Source organism: Rhinolophus hipposideros (assembly GCF_964194185.1).
Source record: "Rhinolophus hipposideros genome assembly, chromosome: 5".
NCBI lineage: Eukaryota > Metazoa > Chordata > Mammalia > Chiroptera > Rhinolophidae > Rhinolophus > Rhinolophus hipposideros.
This window is the reverse complement of record NC_138051.1, coordinates 81106165-81122199: the sequence shown is the minus strand read 5'-3', so window position 1 is coordinate 81122199 and position 16035 is coordinate 81106165. Positions and strand designations below refer to the sequence as shown.

Genomic DNA, 16035 nt, shown 5'->3' with positions numbered 1-16035 from the left:
TGATTCTGTTTATATAGTATTGCATGTGTAAGCTATTTAAATCCTATATGTCTACTAATCGCCAGACCTTCTAGAAGTCATGAAGAATCTGTAAAATTATGTAGAATAAGTTTCCTAATCACTATTTCCTCTTTTCCCCCAAATCCTATTTCATAATTCTGTTTTTGATGGATGAAATCCACTTTAACCCATGGATTAAATATATATTATTCCTTAAAGGAAGTTATGTACTCATCCTAAAACAAAAAGATTGTTAGGTGATCTGATTTGGGTTGATTAATATGTATGTTAACTTTGTGGTATCTTAAGCTGATTCTGTAATACTTCTTTGTATTAGGAATTAAGGCAGTAGTCTGGAGGTCAGGATTTGGGAGTCTAATCAGAAATCTGGGAAAATAAAGCTAAGCCTCAAAGTTACATGGCTGTTGTTTTTTTTAATTAAAGTTTATTGGGGTGACAATTGTTAGTAAAGTTACATAGGTTACATGGCTGTTTAAGCATATTCCTTGAATTGTTGGAATAGGATGCAAAATTTCAGAACACAGATCTCAGTTGTCTAGCAAATTTTTATCTTTTTTCCATTTACTAATACTTAACAAGGTTCCAAGAATCTGGCAACTCATTAAAACAGTACTGCAGATTAAACTTACTACCTGTAGATACTATTCTTTGAGTGCTTTGTTCCACCTTTCTATGATTTACATTTACTTGAGGAACAAACTGTTTAGCTATTTGGTAGTGATTTCCTTTTATTACAATCCACAGTTATTAACATGAGAATCTGTTTTCCCAGAATGTGAGCTCTGAAGTCATACTGTCTGAGTTTAAATCCTAGCTCATCCACTTATCAGCTCTATGTCCTTGGGGACATTACCTAACCTCTCTACCTTAGTATCTTTATCTGTGAAATGAAAACAGTAATGTTACCAGCCTTACAGAGTTACTGTGAAGGTTAAATGAGACCATAACATGTAAAGTGCTTAAACAGTCTTCCGCACAAAGCACTCAGTGTTAACTGCTGCTATTGATGTATAATTGTGAAGAAAGACGTAAGAAAGTGAACTACAACTAACAAGTTTCTCAGAGTGGACATACTTGAATCTAATTTTAAAGAACCTATTGTCGCTTTTTTGTAACTGATGTTTGCCGTCTGCTTTCACACTAGGGTTATACAATTCCATTAGACAAACGTCTGGCTGCTGATGGAAGAGGACTGCAGACAGTTCACATCAATGAAAATTTTGCCAAACTGGCTGAAGCCCTCTACATTGCTGATCGGAAGGTAGATCTGTTACAGTTTAACTGTTTAATGCTCTTGGATAATTTGTCAATCCATTCATGGTTACCTAAGTACTGCATTTTAGCTATAGTACTGAGTGCTTAGAGAGACTTTTACGTGTGGTATGTGTGCCAGAGATGGCAGGTGCTAATTGCAGCTCTGTACCTGGTCTCAGTCTTTGTAGACTCATACACACACCCCACCACTGGCGATCCAGCTTCCTCACAGCATCCCAGAGTAATAATTTACTAGGCTGATCCCATTTTGTGAAGATTGTCAGTCGCTGTTACTAGGTTTCATAATTTTCCTCTATTTAGATGTAGATATCCCCCAAAAGGTCAGTAGCAGAGAAGGGCAAGTTAACATTTTGACAAATTGGTACAGAAAACGGCATTCATAGTATTGGCTCTCTATTGATATTATGGTATTAATATGTGACTTTGAAGTTCACATACATCATGGTATGTGTTTAGAACAGAAAAAAGTATATCTCCTGTATCATAGTTTGCACCCTTATAAAAATTATCTCTTGAAAGCTAAGGTTTCATCTTGAGGTGACTTGATTGATTTTGAAAATGTTCCTGTTGTTACTGATATTGAAAATTAATTTTTAAAATACTGATTTATTGGAATCTTGTTTAATTGTATAGTTTTGATTATTTCTAAGAAAGCATTAATGAAACGTGACTTCCAAGATTTATTAGGGTCACTATAATTTCAACCACTAAGACATTTCCTAAAATGAAAAAGCTAAGTTTGCAGTATCTTCCAGTCAAGCCATCTTTTAGTGGACAGTATCTTTGTTTTAATCAGCAATAACAAATCTGAACTCTTCATAACTGCTCTTTCAAGCCAGACTTTAGTCAGGGAGTTAAATGATAGCTCTAATTATTTATCCCCTAATAGTGACTTATTTAACATCTGACTTTATTAACAGGCTCGTGAAGCTGTGGAAATGCGTGCTCAAGTAGAGAGAAAGATGGCTCAAAAGGAAAAGGAGAAGCATGAAGAGAAACTTAGAGAAATGGCTCAGAAAGCCAGGGAAAGAAGAGCTGGAATCAAAACCCATGTGGAAAAAGGTATGACATTCCCACTGCTGAATTGAATTTACTTGTAAACATTATATACCTCATTTAGGAAATTTCTATTGTCTTTTACTGCATACAAAAGTAGCACATACATATTTAAAGAAAGGTATTTCAGAAATAATATAGAAAGGAAGGAGTAACTCTGCCATAGTAAATGGAAGCGGCAGATAATAATGCGGGCCTTCAGTGTGGGACTGCACTGGAAGGTTTTGAAGTTCTGAGCTGTACATCTTAAAGACTCTTAACTACTCAAATGATAGGCTTGATGTTCTCTTGTTTTATTTCTCCTGAAACTTAAAGAGAAATGAGGTCTCTACCTGGATAATTCAGCTCCCGCACAGGGTGAAATAACCCAGAGTTTTTCTATGTTATAGGCAAATATCCCTCTAATCATTAAATCTGCCCATATTTTTTCCTCTGGCTTTGTTTAGTGGTCTACATTGGTATATTCAGTTAGAGTCAGAAGAGGCATTCCAATTCAAGAAAATTGTGAGGGTGGTTTTGTTTCATTAATAAATCCTAGACTGGTACAATTTTATTCATTCAGTTCATATTGAACACCTACTATGTGCAAGGTTCTCTTCTAGACACAAGGTTTTCTGCTAAACAGGAGGGAGGTGTTTAGCAGTGAACTAGGGAGTGTAGACAGACCAAAAAAAGTTAATCATGTATTATATTAGAAGGTAATAATCACCATGGAGAAAAAGAGAGAAGTGGGATAAAAGTACCAGAAGGAGAGGCTGGTCAGAGTAGGCCTCACTTCTGAGATGGTAACATTAGCACAAAAGCTTGAAGAATGGAAGTGAGTGAGCAATGTGGATATCTGGAGAACATCCCAGGTGGAAGGAACAGCAAGTGCATAGGCCCTGAGTTGGAAATACGCCTGGTGTGTCCAAGGAAAATCAGGGAGGCCCGTATGGCTGGATTGGAGTGAGGAAGGAGAGAGGAGGTGTCAGAGGGGTTGGGGCCAATAGAAGTAGTGTCCAGATGATGTGTGGCCTTTTAGCCACTGTTAAGAGGTGGCTTATACTTCAAGCAACAAGGGAAGCAATTGAAGGGTTTTAAGCAGAGTGACATGATCTGACATATTAGAAGGCTGTGGGATGGGCAGGGAAACCATTTGGAAGGCTATTGCAATAATCCAGGTGATAGATGATAATGAGAGGTAGTGAAAACATGGTCAGACAGTGGATGTACTTTGGGGGTAGAGATGACAAAATTTGCTTATGAATTAGGTTGAAATATGAGAGAAATGGCAGAAACAAGAATGACACCAGGACTTTTGACCTGAGCAATTGGGAAGAATTGAGTTGCCACTTACTAATTTTGGGAAGACTGCAGGATAAAGAAGTTTGGGAGGGAAAGATTAGGAGTTTAGTTGTGGACATGTTAAATTTAAAATGGAGGCGTCAAGCAGGCAATTGGGTATAGGAGTCTAGAGTTCAACTATAGGGAAGTCAACTATAAACATGGTTTAAGTAGTGATCCAGTTCCTTGAATCATATATGAGTGACTTAATGAGGCAAGGAATACATACCTGCCTGTACACCTAATCCCTGAAGGTAACTGGAAATAAAACTTCCCTATGTCTAAGTTCTCTAAATTGATAAGAAAACACCAGCAGTGATTCTTGAGAAATGAATTAATTTTTGAAAAAGCTGTTGTCATATATTAATAAAAATTAACATTAATTGAGTGCTTATGGCAGGCACCACTCTAAGCACTTGACATGGATGCAGTGACACTGGTATTATTACTGTGTTTACAGAGGAGATTAAGGCTCAAAGTGGTTAAGTAACCTGCACAAGGTCCCATTGCTAATCTGTCATAGAAACAAGATTTGCATCTAGACAGACTGGCTCCAAAGCTCATGCTCTTAACCACACTATTCTTTAGACAGGAGAGGGTAGAGAAAATAAAGATAGACATAAACACAACAGATAGAGATCAAGGTGCAACCAGCCCCTGTGGACCACAAGCAAAAGGTTCTTTATTCAAAGGCAACCTATGAATATGATAAATAAGGGTAAACTTATGCATAATTCTCTTTTCCTGATATTATGAAAAATTTAAAATACATAGAAAAGTTGAATTGTATGATGAACACCTATATTTCTACCATGTAGATTCTATAGTTAACAGTTAACATTTTTAAAATAATTAATATAGCTAAATTCACATTTCTACCATCTCTTTATCCATCGTCTTTCAATCCATCTTACTACTTTGATGCATTTCAAAGTAACTTAAAAATATCAGTACCCTTTATCCCTATAAACACTTAAGCTGCACGCATGATTCTGGAATTCACATTCAAAAATTAAACAAATACTATTGGATTTAAATTAATTATAATTAAGGTTAAAAGGACTGAGTGATTACAATGAAGTTTATGGAATGTTTTGTCTAAGGTTAAAGATTATTCTCTTGTTTAGAGTATTAATAGGCAATATAGTGATAAAATAATTTTCCACACAGAGGATGGGGAGGCACGTGAGAGGGATGAAATCCGGCATGACAGGCGAAAAGAGAGACAGCATGACAGGAATCTTTCCAGGGCAGCTCCTGATAAGAGGTAGGTGCTATTTGAGATAAATACAAATTTTGGCCTTTGTGAACCTTTTAGAGAGGAGGTTTAGTCCACTAAGACCATGTTTGCTGCTCTCCCTTTCCTCTTTAGTTTGTAACTTAATAAATCAGCACTTATTTTCTTGTACTTCACTACTTACCTTGTCTTAGCAGAATTAACTATCCCTGAAAGTAACCTTATCTTCCATCACCTTGTAACGTCAGCTAGAATTGAGAATGATGGGGATGTAGAAAAGGACATTCAGATCATGTTTATGAAAAGACAATAGTGGATAGAACTGTTCTGGTCTGTTCTTTTCAATTTCAGATGGTGAGACAAATTTATCGTGTGCCTCTTACTCTAGACAAGAAATAAGCTGCGATATCTTTTTTGAGATCCTTATACACGCAGAGCACTATACGGACGGAGTACAATGGGGGAGGAAAGCAGGTTTTGTAGGAAGTCAAAATCAGCTTCTGCTCATGAGCAGTTTCACTTAAAATTCAGAAAGAGCTATTATATAAAATGACTTGGGAAAATTGACAAAGCACTCTTTTTTAAATTGTAATATAGTTGACATACAGACAAAGCACTCAATAAGTACCAACTTATAGAACAAACTAAATTCATGTATGGGGACTTGGCATAAAGTAGGGATTGGTGACGTTTACAGTTCACCAACGGCTGAGGACTGAAATTGCTGAATAGTTGAGGAAATGCTGTAATATGGATCTGAAATTCTGAATGAGGGTTAAATGCAAATATAAAACATTTTCTTTCCAAATGAGCAGTTTTCCATGCTTTCATCATTTATGAGCTGATACAATCAATTTTTTTCAATTCATATCTTAAACATGAAAAAGAAGATTCCTGGTGATGTTCTTTGTTGTTTGATGGCATATTTCATCTCCCTGGATAAGTGAAGTTATGGAGAAGCAGAAAACCTGAATGTAGAGTTGCGGGTAAATGTACGGTGTAGAAGAAAGAGGAATGAAGTGTGAAAGTATGCAGTTAATGACACTTTTGTCTGAAACTCCTAAGCTGTAAAAATCAAAATAGCTCTGTAGATAAATTGGGCCCTTAAATCAATAAAGTGTCTATAAGAATTGATAACATAGAAAAGTTGTAAACTTGTGATTGGATGAAAATCAGATTGTAGAAATCATTTTAAGACCTGGGCTTCTAGTAAAATAAATGACAACAGTCACCATGGTTTCATTGTGATATAGATTGTGTACATACTGAAATAGCAGAGGAATTAATCTGATTGTTGAAAATCATACTGAGTAATCCAGTCACTGACATGTTTTCCTCAAAGTTCTAATAGGATAAAATTACTAAATGTGGTTAGGTAAAAAAACTGATTCTAGCTTATTGAAAATGATTCATACGATACATCTAATTGGTATCCAGGCCCCTCCAATCCTCATATACTAGCCAGTATAGACCATAACAGTTTCCTATCTCAGCGTTCATTGTGAGGTGATTGCTTGTATTAAAGGCTTCTGTGCCAAGAATAAGTCTCTTGGCATTTCTTTTCAGCTAGTAGGAGGGCCTAGTAACACCCTACCTCCTCTAATAACCGTGTATCTGAAATGCTGTACGAGCTGCCAACCCAAATATACATTATCAGGGAATATATTTTCACAAGATGTTAACAGGACATATTCATTTCCTTGCTGCTGAGATTGGTTGTGTTTTTAAATTGAAATTCAGTGAAGAGTTTTCAGTTAGTGACATTGTATTTCCAAACAGGTCAAAACTACAGAGAAATGAAAATCGAGATATCAGTGAGGTGATTGCTCTTGGTGTGCCCAATCCTCGGACTTCCAATGAAGTTCAGTATGATCAGAGGCTCTTCAACCAATCCAAGGTACAATAGAAATAGCATTATCTTAAGTGTTGATACGAGTACCGATCCTCAGGGAAAAGAAAATTAACATCGTAAATTTCTATCAGCCTAAGATATGCTAGCATAATTACAGAAAAAATTGGAAGTTGCATGTTATACTTAAGAGACAAATAAAACAGCTCTGATTTTGACCTCTTACAGTTGGTTAAGATTTGAGACACTGGTAGGAAATGAAAGAAATTATGTTATAAAACTTTGTTCTGGTATGTCATTCTTTTATTTCTAAAGTAGAACTGATGTCCTACAAAAGTATCTCTTGGGTTTGTTTTTGTTGATCTTTGAAAAATTTTTTAATGCTATCGAAACATAAATTTGGGCTCTTTAAAAAAATGAAACTATAAAACTAAAGTACTAGTCAGGAAATCTAATTTCTAGTCCCAGTTATCATTAACTACTGTTTCCCAGAAAATAAGACCTAACGGGAAAATAAGCCCTAGCATGGTTTTTCAGGATGCTCATAATATAAAATAAGCCCTAATGCATCTTTTGGAGCAAAAATTAATATAAGACCCAGTCTTATTTTCAGGGAAATACGGTAGGGCTTATTTTATATTACGAGCATCCTGAAAAATCATGCTAGGGCTTATTTTCCGGTTAGGTCTTATTTTCGGGGAAACACAGTAGCTAGGATACACTGGGCCTGAAGAAGTCCCTTTGGGTTTTAATTCACCCAGTATTATTTACTGTGCATAAGTCAGTGAGATCAAAAATAGATTTGCCTTTGGCCTCAAGAGCCCTCAAACTTACTGGAAAAGAGAGATGTATGTATATAAATAAAGACAAGGCAGACTGTGGTAAGAATACAGTATAAAATTCTGGGATATAGAGGGGGAAAATTAGTTATGACTCAGTGTTTTAGGAAGATCCGAAGGTAGCATTTGAGTCAGCTCTTCAAGTTACTGGGTGCTTTGGTATATTCCTGGCGTTGTTCTAAGTCTTTTACTTGTATTATCTCAATCCTTACAAAAAACCCTGTGAAGCCATACTATTATTACCTCTATTTAAAAGTGAGGAAATTGTGACACACACAGGTTTAGCTAATACCTAAAGGAACTAAGATTCAAACACGGGTTGTGGTGATTCCAAAGCTTTTATTCTTAAAACATTATGCAATGGCATTTTACCAGCCTGAGCGAAGGGGGTGAGGCATGAAATTTCTACATCAGTAAATATTTAACAGTCACCTCTTATAAGCTTAAGTTTAAATCACTTAAAAGTTGTGATGAAAATTTTTCTTAAAAGGCACATCCTTGTGTTAATGAACTATCTGACACAAGTTTGTTTGTTCACATAAGATTTTCATTGTGAGCCCTATTGTCTCATGCAATAAGTTCTCAGGCAGTGAAGGAATGAATACATTATTAAATAGCATCAGATAAGTGCTTTCCAGGTCTTTCATCTTCTTGCCACTGTGTCTATACAAATTGAAACTGTCAAATATCTGCTTGTATTAGTATTCCCAATTTTAATGACAAATCCCTGAAGTAGTCAAACTTGTTAATGAGCGACCTTATTTAATCTAAGGACTCAAAGAAAAGTTTATGGACTTCGTGAGGTTTTTCCTGGAGATCTTTTTAATTTGCAGTTGATTGAAAATGTGAGCTATAAATGAGCAAGGGTTTACTCTTCACATGAGTCAGATTCAACTTTTAATAACACATATATTTTTAATGTCCTCTATTTTTCCACAGGGTATGGACAGTGGTTTTGCAGGTGGAGAAGATGAAATTTACAATGTTTATGATCAAGCCTGGAGAGGTGGTAAAGACATGGCCCAGAATATTTACAGGCCCAGTAAAAATCTGGACAAGGACATGTATGGTGATGACCTAGAAGCCAGAATAAAGACCAACAGGTACCAAAGCAGACAGTTCAATTTTAGTATTTGCACCAGTGAAAACAAAGTAGTTCATAAAAGTCCTTTCTCTTTTTTCCTAGATTTGTTCCCGATAAGGAGTTTTCTGGTTCAGACCGTAGGCAAAGAGGTCGGGAAGGACCAGTTCAGTTTGAGGAAGATCCTTTTGGTTTGGACAAGTTTTTGGAAGAAGCCAAACAGCACGGTGGCTCTAAAAGACCCTCAGATAGCAGCCGCCCCAAGGAACATGAGCATGAAGGCAAGAAGAGGAGGAAGGAGTAGACATTTCTCTCTTCAAAGTGAATGGACTATTATCCATAACCCTAATGACGCAGGTCATGTGGGGGAACACTTTCTAAATGGCCAGGATAAAAACCAAATCTGGGTGTCAGACCCCAGTGCAACTTTTTCTTATGGGAGAAAGGGGGGGATGGATCATTCTACTTTGAACTATTTAGTTTTTTTTAAAGAGTGGGTTGTGTTTGTGCTTCTCCCACCTCTTGGCATTTATAGAACATACTACCCCACACATGAAATTAAGACCACTTCCTTTTGTGTGGTTTTAGTAATTTGGGGTTAAGACTTTGTGTAAGAATGACTGCTTATGGATGAAGTTACCCCAAACACAGTGAGAAGGATGTTCACGTATTAGAACTGTCCTGCCAAGCGATGTTTTCCCCTACTGTGTTCTGTTTCAATTTGAGGTGGGGAGAGGAAGCTCTTGCTTGATGCAACTATTTGTTTCAAATAAAACCATTTAGACAAAATTTTCAGTTTGAGTTATTTAATAGGCAGTCATATTCTCAAAAATCTTTCTCTTCATCAGATGTTTGATCCCCTTGCAAAAGTTTTCGTCTTTGAGCTTGAACGTGGAGCTGACAAAAAATCAAATAAGCACTGTAAAGAAAGGCAATGTCTGCAAAAACATTAAAACTGAAAATTGCCACTTGAAGACTACCTTTCTATTAGGGAATCAGCACCAATAAGTCAAGAGGATTTTGTTGTTTGTTCGTAAGACTCCCTGAACTTCAATTAAAAATTGTAAATCACAAAGAAAAAAGAGGGGAAAAAACAAAAAATAATTTTTTGAAAATTGTAAATCAGTTTGACCCAAGGTCACATAAATAGTGGAAAAGCCAGGATTTCAACCCCAAATCTCCCTGACTTGTAAGTAGACTGCTGTTTCCACTGTCCGTGTTACACACACATTCTAACCAGCAGTCTTCCTGTACTTCCTTCCCCAGACCTTCCTTCTACCACCACCACCATTCTTTAACAAACACTGAGGCAGCTTCAATCACAGCTCTCCTACAGGCCCTGTCATTCCACATTTCTGACGTCATTAATTGATGTACAGAAAGTTCATGATATGATACAGAAAAATATTTACCTTTACTCCATCAATAACATGATTTTCCTGTTGTAGTGCATTATGAAGTTCTTCTGAAGAAGAAAAGTGTACCCAACCCATACCTCTGTGAAAGCCAGTCTCTTTGTCCTAAAAATTCAAAATTTAAGAAAACGTTAATCATGAACTTGAGAACTTTTCCATGAGCTCCAAATCAAATACCGTGTTTTCCCCCAAAATATGCACAGGTCTTAGATTAATTTTTGCTCCAAAAGACGCATTAGGGCTTATGTTCAGGGCACGTCATCCTGAAAAAATCACTCTAGGGCTTATTTTCCGGTTAGGTCTTATTTTCAGGGAAACAGTACTAATTTTTTTTGTCTGCCAAAAAGTGGTAACACATTTTGATAAATGTCCAAAACCTTGCTTTAACACATATTCACTCTCCTAGTTACCCGAAGTTTAATCCCTGTTAATCTTAACATTCTCTTTGCTTTTTTGCTGCCATTGGAGAAAACATGGCAATGAGCTGTCTGTCATTCTAGATACAAAACACACTAACAGCAATAGTACAGGGAAATTTTAATCACATAAAGAAATACTCTCCCTGTTTCTAACTTCTAGAAACGAGAAAATTAAGCTTTAAAACCTAGTTGCATTTCTGACGATTTCTGAGACCAATCACCCTCATCACCACCACCACCATTATCCGTGCTCCTAATGAAAAATAGGAAAGAAAAAATATATTGCTCTTATTTACCTCATTCCAGACTTGTGGTTAAACAATTTTGCTACTTTCCTTTGTGCCAAAGGCAGTGCTTATCATTCAACTTGTACACATTAGCCCATGTGGAAAAGAGACTCCTACCCCCACCACCAGCCCTACTATGTAAAGTACAGATACCAAGATGTTTCCACTCCAATGTACACCGTGAATCTTGTTACAAATTTATGATGTGCTCTGTACCCCTCCCCAAAAAAACAAATTCTTAGAAATTAGCCCCATACTTCAAAGGTAACTTTGTAAATACTAACCTAAAACACAGGAAACATTTCTGGTAATGTCCCAGTGATTCACTCTTTACTTCAGATAAATAGGACAACTTCTAAAGCACTCACCTCTACCTCCATATGACCATTTCCCTAAGCAAAGGCCTTAAAAAAAACAAAACCTGTTTGTGTTAAAACTTAGATACACTGTATCTAAAATAGGAACCTGGATTTCTAACATGAGTACAATGAATTTAACTAGAAACTAATTTTTTTCTGGTTACATTTTATTTAGTTTTACCAAGAATCAAAGCCTTTTGTTTAAATCTAAGATCTGTTAACTCCAGGCCCTAAATTATTGTTTATACTAAGAAAGTAATGACAACCAAGAAAAATCTATTACTTTTATTTATAGAAACTTTTCAAGAAACACAAATTTCATACTCTGTAAAACTAGTTTTTAAGCTTACAGATTTTCACGTCCGTAAAATCTGTAATATGACTCATCCTTCTAATCAACAGTATAAAATTCCATTGTATCAATGAGTTAATATCTATTTAATCAATCCTACTTATAATCACTTAAGTTCTTTCCAGTTACGGTATTATTCAATGCTGCTTTCAACATTCTAACCACACATTTCTGTAGAATAAATTCCTAGAAATCGAATTGCTAAATCAAAGCAAATGCAAATTTTTATTTTTTTAATTTTTATTGGGGAATACTGGGGAACAGTGTGTTTGTTGAAGGACAACATTAGTTGTCCTTCAATCTAGTTGTGGAGGGCGCAGCTCACCTCCAAATCCAGTCATCGTTTTCAATCTTAGTTGCAGGGTGCACTGCCCACCATCCCATGTAGAAATTGAACTACTAGCAACCTTGTTGAGAGCTCGCGCTCTAACCAACTGAGCCATCCGGCCACCCTTCCAGAAGCTCAGTGGGAGCTCGTTGTCCTCAATCTAGTTGTGGAGGGTGCAGCTCACTGGCCCACGTGGGAATCAAACTGGCAACCCTGTTGTTCAGAGCTCGCACTCTAACCAACTGAGCCATCCGGCCGCCCTAAATTCTTAATTTTGATAGATTTTGCCAAACTATCCTTCAGATATGAAGGTACCAGTTAAACTTAGACAATTTTGAGTGCTAGTTTCCCTCCTACACCTTCCTAATACTAGATCTGAGTAATGTCATATTTTGGAAGGCAAGTAACATTAAACCAAGAGTTAAGAATTTGTGACAATTTAGGTTGATATTTTACCAGCCTTTTCAGAGCCATGAGGTAAAAGGGTAGTGTTAGTGAAGTGTGTACAAACTGTACTCATATCACAGCCTCACAAAACCAGTCATTTTAGAAAGCCCACAAATAATACAGCCCAGGTCAAAGCAGAACAAATTATAGATTTCTAAACCCTCATGAGACAGCATAGTTATTACATTTAAATATGAAAACACTTTATAAAAGCACTCAACTTAAGATAAAGGTTGAAATAGATAATTCTCTGGCAATTGGTGTTATGGTAAAACTACCCTCTACTCTCTCAAGTCTTGACTATAATACTATAGGAGGCAGAACTGTAAGATGGCCCCCTGATATCCACATATCCCACCATGTTACCCCCTGTATAACCGCTTCCCCTTGAGTGTGGGAGGGACCTGTCACATGCTTCTTACCAAAAAAATTCGGCAAAAGTGATGGGACATTGCTTCCTTGATCAGGTTAAATGGCAGTGGTGATGGGTGTCACTCCCATGCCTGCATTATAAGACTGTCTTGGCAAACTGGAGAAAGAAATTCCTTTCCTGACTCTGAGGAAGCAAGCTGCCATGCTGGGAAACAGCCTACAGAGAAGCCAAGTAACAAGGAAGTACAGGCAGCCTCTAGGATCTAAGAGCAGCCTCCAGCTGAAAGCCAGCAGGAACGCAAGATACCTCAGTCCTAAAGCTGAAAGACAAATTGTGCCAACAACCTGTAGGAGCTTGGAAACCAGTCTTTCCCAGTTGAGCCTCTGATGAGCCAAAGCCTCAGCTGAGCCAAGGACCTAGCTAGGCTGTGCCCAGATTCCTGATCTGCAGAAACTGTGAGATTATATGTTATATATATATATATATGTTGTTTTGAGTCATTAAGTTTGTGGCAATTTGTTATGCAACAATAAAAAAAGCTAATATAAATGCCTAGGATAAGGGTTTTCTTTCTTTTTCATCAGTATCACCCATGCTTTTATGAACAAAGACAACAGGTTTACTCCATTAGACATTCAGATAAGTTGACATGCTTTGACAAAAAGTAAAAAATCAGAGGATAACAACACTTAAAAAAAAATAATACTTACAAAAGGTACAGTACACTTTCGTATATGGCCAAATTGTGCAAAGTGTTCTCTCAGCTCACCTGTACAGGAGGAGAAAACATATTAAAAATACTTAATGTATTTTGTATCCTGGATTGCATATAGAAACCAAAAAGGGTCTTAGAGTCCCCAAACTTCTTGTGAACAGAGCTACTTTGCATTTTCTGAAGCCTTGATATTTAGGAGGCAGCTATGGTATTGACTATAAACCTGCAATGTACCAGATTTGAGGAGGTGATGGGTAGGGACAGAAACAGATAAATTACTGAGTTGACTGTAGTCTTCTACATACCAGGTACACTTCTAAGTGCACAGATTATAATCCCTATGAGAAGATCACACAGAAGACAATTACAAAACACAGTGCTGCTAGCTGTAGTGGAGATTTCCAAATACAATCTCAATTTCCTTGGCTTTCATAATTAAAAGTTTACACTAGGTTAAACAGTTGGTTTTCTAAAATTTGTTGAGTTGACCCTCCCTCCGCTTCCTGCCTTATTTCCCGTTGATGGCGCATAGTTACTCTCTAGTACAGCAAATGAAATTCTATGTCTCCATCCTGTGGATTCCCATCTTGATCATTCCTTCCCCTTGACATCTCAGTAATCCTATGTCCTCCTGCCTAAACGGTAACTATTCTTCAAGACTCAGGCCAAATACATCCACTGAATATAATTTTATTGGGCTCATAATGCTATACAATACAACGTACTAGCCTGATGAGGCCTCAAAGATAAATAGTGGATAATCTTAAAGACCAAAAACTACATGATTTTCTCTTCTGAACTGCTCTGCTTGTACTTTTGCGGATTTACATTTCCTATTACTTGCGTATTTCCCCTAGTTCATTTAACCTCATGGGTTCAACAAGTGCCATTTGCAGTTTGTCAGTCTCCTCCCCGCAGTGCAGTGTAAGCTCCCTGAGTGCAGGGTCCACTATTTCCTGTGATTGACGGATCACTGGCAAGATCGGGATCTCACATAACATGCTACTGGAAGTTAAAGAAAATAGTGTTAAATATGCATGTTTTAAACCAGGTATTAAAACTTCTAAAAACCATCATTTCCAAAACAAATTACCTACAATTTTTTGAAAAAAACAGCTGCAAGCACCAAGAACAGTGCCTACCACGTAACGGATACTCCTTAAATATTTGCTGAATGAACGAACTGAGACACTGTTTCAAATCTGAATGTTATACAAACTCTTTTGGAGGGTTTAAAAGCCCAGTAGGGTCTGGAATCTGGCGTTTACAAGATGCTGGAGAAACCCCTCACTTCAGCCTCTCCACAGTTTCACTGAGCCTAAGCAAGACATGTGTGTAGGCTTGGTCTTCACCCATCATTGAGAAGGCGGGACACAAACCGACCTATCCCCCATCCTACTACCACACGTGGGCCACCAAGACTAAGAGAACAGTAACCTCTGTTCTGTTCTTTTAAATGAGCGGACCTGATCCACCTACAAAAGTGACCGGAAGCCAGTGTAAAGATGGAAATTGTAAAATCGCTCACCCAAATTTTGGTAAGCAAAAATAAAAACCTTATCTCAACAGCAGCGGGCGAAAATCAGTGTTGGTGAGCGGCTTCGGTACGGATGACTCCCGAGCCCCTGTCTGCAGCCCACGCCTCTCCCACGAGCTGCAAGCGTAGTGCAAAGAACTACCATTTACTGAGCACTGAATCTGGACCGAGCACACGTCTAAGCAGTCTGCACACGAACGCATTTAACCCAACGAATCCTGCAAGGCACGTGTGACTGACTCCACTTTGCAGAGGACGGAACGGAAGCCCAGCGGGGCCTGGACCCCAGTCCTGCTCGGGCTGGTCGGGCCCCAGCAGCGCGTCTGCAGAGTGCACGTCAATCCTGGCACCAACCCCTGCACCCAATGCCTGACGGCGGCCACGCGGGCGTCTCCAGCGCGACACGTCCCGTCTCCACGCATCGTCTTTCCACCGGCGCCTCCTGCGGCCCGACCGCGGAATCCAGCGACGGTGAAAGCCCGGACGGCATTCCTCTCTCCCCTCACTCTGGGTGCCCTTCCCGCTTTCAGGCCGCCCCGGGACGCCGTCGGGGTTGTTCTGTCCACGCAAACGGGCCTGACCTCCCTGCCGCCATCACGCCAGCTCCGGGCCTCGTCTCCGCCCTGAATCCCCGGAGCCGCCTCTTAGCGCGTGTCCCCGCCCGCGGTCCTGCCCCTCGGCATTCGTCCTCCACCCTGCGGTCCAAGTAATCCCTTCCACGTCGTAAGGCTTGAAGACCTTCCAAGTAACAAGCCTTTCCACCACTGCCCCCCGAAAGGCAGAACCCGCGACTACGCGCCCCCAAAGCTCTTCCGTACACGGTGGACTGCGAACACCGTTTCCCCAGCGCGCCCACCCAGCCGCCACGCGGACGGCAGTGCTCCCCGTGAGCCCGCCGGGACCTGGAAACACCGCCCCTGCCCCGTCCCCTTCGCTCACTCGCCGCCGCAGTCCAGGGAATTTTTCGGACAAAAGCAACGGGCCGGCCAGTCGTCCTCAGAGCCATGGCGCCCCTCACTGCCGAGGCCGCCATCTTTAGACGGAGGGACCTCCGTGACCTAAAGTCGCGACCCCGGAAAGACCAGTCAGAACGGAGCACGGGAATCTGCTTCCGGGTCAGAG

The 16035-nt window shown here is 39.0% G+C and overlaps 2 protein-coding genes across 3 annotated transcripts in view; one reads left to right on the top strand and one right to left on the bottom strand.

Moving 5' to 3' along the window:
- Positions 1-9467, top strand: part of SNW1 (SNW domain containing 1) — a 28418-nt gene extending 18951 nt beyond the window's left edge. For both annotated transcript variants that reach the window (XM_081049808.1, XM_081049809.1), the window contains 6 exons: positions 1166-1282; positions 2217-2358; positions 4846-4942; positions 6692-6809; positions 8540-8703; positions 8787-9467. In XM_081049808.1, the coding sequence (XP_080905934.1) occupies positions 1166-1282; positions 2217-2358; positions 4846-4942; positions 6692-6809; positions 8540-8703; positions 8787-8985 (837 nt within the window). In that variant the 3' untranslated portion in view covers positions 8986-9467. The remainder of the gene's footprint in view (positions 1-1165; positions 1283-2216; positions 2359-4845; positions 4943-6691; positions 6810-8539; positions 8704-8786) is intronic.
- Positions 9442-16006, bottom strand: SLIRP (SRA stem-loop interacting RNA binding protein). Its single transcript, XM_081049813.1, has 4 exons — positions 15853-16006; positions 13372-13430; positions 10094-10201; positions 9442-9578 (listed from the first exon to the last, which is right to left on the bottom strand). The coding sequence occupies exons 1-4, from the start codon at positions 15944-15946 to the stop codon at positions 9507-9509; spliced, it is 333 nt and encodes a 110-aa protein (XP_080905939.1). The 5' UTR covers positions 15947-16006; the 3' UTR covers positions 9442-9506.
- Positions 16007-16035: the final 29 nt, after the last annotated feature.